This window comes from Pteronotus mesoamericanus, unplaced genomic scaffold (assembly GCF_021234165.1).
Source record: "Pteronotus mesoamericanus isolate MK-2021 breed Mesoamerican mustached bat unplaced genomic scaffold, CSHL_Meso_final contig_32, whole genome shotgun sequence".
NCBI lineage: Eukaryota > Metazoa > Chordata > Mammalia > Chiroptera > Mormoopidae > Pteronotus > Pteronotus mesoamericanus.
Window position 1 is genome coordinate 15,058,321 of NW_026555134.1, and position 6,872 is coordinate 15,065,192.

Consider the following 6,872-nt stretch of genomic DNA (forward strand, 5'->3'; position numbering starts at 1 on the left):
TTTGCTCAAACTCTTTGGCCTCATTTAATTTTTTGGTCTCAGTTCCCTCATACTACTTGCCCAGGAATTTTCCTAGTTTCTTACTATCCTTTCTCACCATCAGCTGCTGCAAAACTATCTCCTTGGTGGGGACTTCAGTTTCTCTTCTTGTGTGCCAGTCAGGTCCAGGGTCAGTCTTGCTAAACTGCCCCTAAGGGAGATGGTGGGGGGCCAGGCAGATTCTGCAGTCATTCATGCAGGCAGCAAGGGATGGACTCAACCCAGAACCCTGAAACTGAAGAGTAAAGCCCCCCTTCCTTGTACTGTACAGTGCTGAGATTGAATACCCTGAAGAAAGGGTGAAAATGGAGTCCAGAGTTACATTCCTGGGTGAGAGATGGAATGGGCCTCAGCCCTTCAGATTTCAGTTTCCTCAGCAGGAAAGATGGGATTAAATGGAGTTGAGAGGATCAACAGAGGATTATAAAGGTGCAGATGAGATCCTGCCTATGAACAGAAGCGCCAGGCTCTCCTGGCCTGATTGAATCACAAGAGACCCCTCTCCCCACCAAGCAGCATCTCTGAATATCCTCTCACCCCCCTGTCCCCCTGTCTCACCCTGGCCTGTCCCCTCCTCAGCTAGGGAGGAGCCACCTGTCTCTGGTGGTCATGGTCAAGGTCCTAATAGCTCCACTCTTCTAGTGGTGAATGTATATATATGTCAGGGTCACATCGCCAACCACACGATCTAGTGTCAGACTGGCTTCAAAGACCCTTCTAGGAGACGGGTCTCAGCGACCACACTTATCCCCCCAGGCAGCTGCTCGGGTGAGGTCAGAGATGGGACCATGTGGATGCAGGGGGTAAGATGGGTGGCTCCTGAGATCTGCTCTGTGTCTGGCTAAGATGGGCTGAGATGTCGTACCTCGAAAGGGAATCCAAATTTGAGTTTGGTTTATTTTATTTATTTTTCAATCACAATTGCCATTCAGCATTAGTTTCCAGTGGTCAGCACAGTGGTTAAACATTTATATATACATTATGGACTGATATCTCATAACTATAGCACCCCCAACACCACACACAGTTATTACATTGTTGACTGTATTCCCTGTGGGGTTTGGCTTACTTTAAAAAAGCATGAGGTTTATTATGGTGTCCTGGGTCCTCTTGGAGCCCTGTCCTAAGTCACTGAAATGCTTGCTAAAAATGTAGATACCTACATCTGACCCTAGAGGGATTGGAAATGGGAATTTCTGTGTGTGATAAGGTGGTGGTGAGTGTCCTCAGAGACCCACCTCACCGACGCACCCATAGCAGCCAGTTCCAGGTGAACTGGGAGAGGGGACGATGTGGGTACAGGAGGCAGGAGGCTTGGTGTGCTGAGCCCAAGCTCTCTCAGGGTTTTGACAGCACCTCACAAGGGAATCCATGCTTTTATTATCATTCAGATCCCTCACTGAACCTTGTCTTAAGTCATGCAGATGACTTAAAATACAGAAACCCTGATCCCAACCTGACCTAGTGGGTGACGAACATCTGTGGATGACAAAGCGCCCAGAGGGTGTGGTCTGAAGCTGCCTGGGAAATCCCTTCCAGGATGTCTCAGTGACACTGGGTTTGTGTTTAGTGGGGATGGGTGGGGGCATTTGGATTGTGTATGGGAGGCGAGTGGAGAGATGAGAGCCTTGGCCCTGAGATACCTAGCGCTTAAATCTGGTATGGATTTGGTCTTCCTTAATCTAACCACCTGCTTGCTTACAGACACCCTTGAGTGTTTAAGTACGTTGTCCAACACAACTAAGTTTAAGTGGGACACCCAGAAACTTGGGCAGAGTTTAGTCATTATGCAGGCAATCAGGCCAGGGACTAGCAGTCCTGGCAGATAACATGGCTAACAGTTCCACGGGGGCTGCAGATCTCTAAACCCTCTGTGAGTTTGCAGCGGTCCCAGAGTGAAAAGAAGAATTCATCATCCTGTCCCCTCTGTTCTCCGACATCGTGCTGGAGAAGTGACCCATCCTGGGTTCAGGGTAGCTGGGGTTGGAAAGAAGTGACAAATGAACTCGGAGCTGGCTGCAACGCTGGAGACAGCTAAGGGGATCTGTTGTGCAAGGTGCTGGGGGTCAGAGGGAGCTGGACCTGCTGGAAAATGGAAGGAAGGTGAGAGGTGCAGAGAGCTGGGTGCTGGTTGAGGCTGGAGCTCAGGGAATGATGGTGGTCTTGAGGTGGGAACAGCTGTCTTACGGGGGAGGGCCATGATTAGATGTTGGCAGGGAGATGAGGGAAGGCCCCAGTGCAAGCTGATGGATTCGGCAGTTGGAGAGGAGCTCTGCTGGCCCGAGGGACCAGATGGTAGCTTTGTGAAGAGTTGGAGTGGTGACCACAAAAGAGGTATGGGAAGTCTGTATTATTAGATGCCATTGAGTACTTTCTCTGTGCCAGGCTGGCTGCTAGGCACATTTTCCCCTCCATAAATCCTCTCTGACTTGTCAAAGGTCACAAGGCCATACATGGAGGAGCCAGGATTTCAGTCCAGGCAGCTTGGTCAAGTCTTTTTAAATCTTTGGCAATTACATGTGGTACAAAGAACAATGTCTCTTGTTGATCACTTTGATGTCTCTGGAATTCTTTCTTTCTTTTTTTTTTTTTAAGATTTCATTTACTTATTTTTAGAGAGAGAGGAGGACAGGAGAAAGAGAAGAGAGAGAAAGAAGCATCGACTGGTTGCCTCTCCCACACACCAACTGGGGACCTAGCCTGCAACTCAGACATGTGCCCTGACCAGGAATCGAATCAGTGAGTCAGTTTCAGTTTAGGCCAATGCTCAATCCACTGAGCCATTCCAGCCAGGTCTAGAATTGTCAACATGATCTGCTTTGATTTCATGACTGGTTATTTGCCTCTATGATTAATCTCTGTTATCCATGTTGTTCATTATGTTTTGTTTGAATTTTTCTATATAGGAGCTCTTTATGTGATTTGACAAAATAATATCAATTTTCTGATTTTCAGTCATACAGATGGCTTTCTTAGTCCAAGGGAATGAAAATATTTTACTATAATTATTCTTGTATGCTATGATTTTATTATCATTTTTACTTTTAGTAGACTTGCAGAGAGATAGTTACATGGGCCTATAACTCTACACCACCACCCATTTAAGAAATAGACAAAAAAAAAAAAAAAAAAAAGGAAAAAGAAATAGATTATTACCAGAACCCAGAAAGCTTTCTCATGTTCCTCCCAATCGCTAGCCTGTCCCTTTTCCCCAAATGTTGCTTGATGTCTAACATTGTAAAGTAGGTTTTTTGTTTGTTTTTTTAATGTGCCTCAGGCATGGAAGCTTTGGCCACCAACACAGGCATTAAGCCAGGAAAACTAAGAAACTTGCTTTGCCTGTGATTGATACAAGAGCAACATCACCAACCAGGCGTCCCTTTGCCCATTGCCAGGAGGTTATGAAATAGTATTTTCTGCACACACACTCTGAGTTACTGTGCCTTGCCTTTTTTTCACACAACGTTACATTGGTAAGATCCAAGTTTGGGGATGAAGAGCTGTTACTGCCATTCCATTGTTGATTCATGACCCATTGTACGAATATAACATAATCCATTTATGCAATCAAGTGTAGGACACTGGGTTATTGCCACCATAGGCCTGTTATGAAAAATATTGCCCTGAACCTAGTGTATGGGCTTTGGTGTACATATTTCTATTCCCTTTGCTTCATATGTCTGTTGGTTATATAACCTGAGTAGAGTAACTGGATCCTAAAATATATTTATGTTCGAAGTCAGGTCATAATGCAAAATAGTTTTCTGAAGTGGTTCAGACATCTTGCAGCCTCACCAGGTGTATATACGAATGTTTTATAGTTTACCACTTTGAAATTCATGTTGGAACCTCTGGCACTCAAACTGACATTGTCTTAAATATATTAGGGTTAGAGAGGATTAAGTCAGTAGTCTCTTTAAGGAGGTAGCCTTTTTTTTTTTTTTTTTTTTTAGAGAGGGGAAGACAGGGAGAGAAACATCAATATGTGGTTGCATTTCAAGCACCCACTGCTGGGAACCTGGCCTACAACCCAGGCACGTGTCCTGCACTGGGAATCGAAACAGCAACCCTTTGGTTTGCAGGCCAGCGCTCAATCCACTGAACCACACCAGCCAGGCTGGGTAGCCCATTTTGGGTGCCCACTTCCAGTGTGTAGCACAGGGAAGCATCCTCTCTGGGGTGCCCTGAACTCCAAATTTGTTTCTTCAACCCTGAGAAGTCAGCTGAAAGCTCCACTCACTTTCTTAGCTGTTTAGCCTCCACATGGATCAGTAACTGCTTCAAAGAAAAAGCTGTATTTCTTCTCCTTAGGGTCTTGCCCCTACAAATCATTGTCACTAATGGGTAAGTCACCAGTGACAATGACTTCAAAGAGCAGTTGTATGAGTGTGTTTCTGTTTTATTTTATAAGATTTTATTTGAGCTAAACTGATGACAATTGCTGTGAAGCAGGATCTCAAGTGCTCCTCTGTTTCATTTTACACTGAAACGGTGGGTGCAGGGGAGGTAGAAGAGGGATAAGAGGGATAAATGATAATGGGGAAAAGAGTACTAAAAAAAGAACTATTTAAAAAAATAAAATAAACCCTTATCTCCAATTTTATTCATTCTGAGCATCACACAAAAATCAGGTTTTCGAGTTGGAGGGTCCTCAAGAATAAATCTAATCTAATTAAAATCCCATCTACTTTTCTGTACATAGCTGGATATATCGTGCAGTTGAGAAGCTTAAAGGGAAAATAAGTAAACTTTCATGTGTTATGAATTCAGTGCTGTCAAAAATAACTGGTTTAAGCCAAAGAGTGCCAAATCCTTTTCTTAGGTTTTTCACGAGATTCAAATGATTGAGCTTGGGAATTCTATTCTTGTTTACTGGATTCTCTTAGAGGTATGAATGTTAAGTGACTTTCCCTAGGTTTCCCAGATGGTAGGTCACTAAGGATGGAGGCTGACCCAGGTGTAGGTGATCTAGTCCCGAACCCATATAGTTGCCACAGTCCCATGCAGCACCTCTGTAGATGACTTGGGTTTAGGTGATCAGTGGTGGCAGAGAGACATATCAGTGGTTGCATCAAGAGTGGCAGTGAGCAGGACCACAAGACAAACAGTAGCCTTTTCTACATGCAACAACATTTTCTCATCCCCAGGAACAAATAGGCACTTTAATGCCATGTCTACTTTCTAACCAAAAACAATTGCTGAGCTTGACTTCAACTACTCTGTGACCAGCTGGACATGGTGAACAGAGCTCCTCTGGACACCTGCAGCCTCTGGACACCTCTGGTCTCATAGGAAAGAATCATTCAGGACAGGAACAACAGTGAGATCTCAGTGCGCATCTGGCTCTCAGTGGAGAGACCTCACAGAGCCCAAATTCCTGAAGAAAACTCACCTCAGTCCAGTCCTTCATGCAGGACCCAGTGGCGGCTGAAGCAGCTCTGGCAGGCCTCCGGGCAGAAGTCAGCTGTCCCATCTGTCTGGATGACCTGAGAGACCCTGTCACCATCGAATGTGGGCACAACTTCTGTCGCTTCTGCATCCAACAGTCCTGGGCTGACCTGCGGGACAGGTTCCCGTGCCCTGTGTGCCGTCACCGGTGCCAAGAGAGGCACGTGAGGAGCAACACCCAGCTGGGAAGGATGATCGACATCGCCAGGCTCCTCCAGATCACCAGGAGCAAGAAGAAGCGGCAGGAAGACAGGCGCTTGTGCGAGAAGCACAACCAGGCCCTGACCCTCTTCTGTGAGGAGGACCTAGAGTTGTTGTGTTCCCTGTGCACTCAGCCCCCTGACCACCAGGGCCACCAGGTGAGGCCCGTGGATGAGGCCGCCGCTCATCACAGGCAAAAGCTCAGCAGTTACATCGAGCCCCTGAAGAAGCAGGTGGCAGACATTCAGAAACTAGTAACCACCCAAGACAGGAAACTGTTAGAGCTGAGAGAGAAAGTGCAAAACCGGAGAAGGAAGTTAGCCTCTGAATTTGAGCACCTGACACAGTCTGTAGAACGGGAGCAAGAGGCAGTTCTTTCAAGGTTAGCCGAAGAGGAGAAGAACATCCAACAGAAACTGAGTGCCAACACAACGGCGTTTGCCGACCACATTTCCAGCCTGAACAGCCTGCTGAAGGTGGTGGCAGAGAAGAGCGTGATGTCAGACGTGAAAATGCTGACGGGCATCCGGAGTGTCTTCCACAGCTGCGAGAGCCTGAAACCGCCGGCTGTGTATTGGTTCCAGCTCCGGAGAGAAGGGTGCTGCCTTCCTCCGCAGTGTTCGGCTCTGCAGAAGATCGTGCGGAAGTTTAGAGAAGAAGTCACCCTGGATGCTGAGACAGCGCATCCTAATCTGCTTGTGTCCAAGGATAAAAAGTCGGTGACATTTGTGAGGAAAAAGCAAAGGGTTTCTCGGAATCCAAAGAGATTCGCAGTCGACCCCGCTGTCCTGGGTTCGGAAGGGTTTGATGGTGGCCGACATTACTGGGAGGTCCAGGTGGATGACAAGCCTGAGTGGGCCGTGGGCGTTTGTAAAAGCTCCCTGACCAGGGAGAGGAAGCATCCCCCACCAGGGCACAACCGATGTTGGGCAATTCAGCTGCAGAATGGTGATTATGTGGCACGAGGGTCTGCCACCACCGCCCTTGTGCTGAAGGAAAAGCCCAGAGGGATTGGCATCTATCTGGACTATGAGTTGGGGCAGGTTTCGTTTTACAATTTGAATGACATGTCTCACATCCATTCTTTCATGGATAAATTTTCTGACGTGCTGAAGCCTTACTTCAGTACTGGGTATGATCCTAAACCTCTTACAATCTGTGCTGAAAGAGATTACGAAGGATGA

The 6,872-nt window shown here is 46.8% G+C and overlaps 1 protein-coding gene across 1 annotated transcript; it reads left to right on the forward strand.

Moving 5' to 3' along the window:
- The first annotated feature begins 5,447 nt into the window (after nt 1–5,447).
- On the forward strand, nt 5,448–6,872 carry LOC129072518 (tripartite motif-containing protein 75-like). Its single transcript, XM_054575985.1, has one exon. It carries the CDS (start codon nt 5,448–5,450, stop codon nt 6,870–6,872), a length of 1,425 nt encoding a protein of 474 aa, XP_054431960.1.

Coding starts and splice junctions, on each gene's coding strand:
- LOC129072518 (XM_054575985.1), top strand. CDS start 5,448: ATGCAGGACCCAGTGGCGGCTGAAGCAGCTCTGGCAGGCCTCCGGGCA.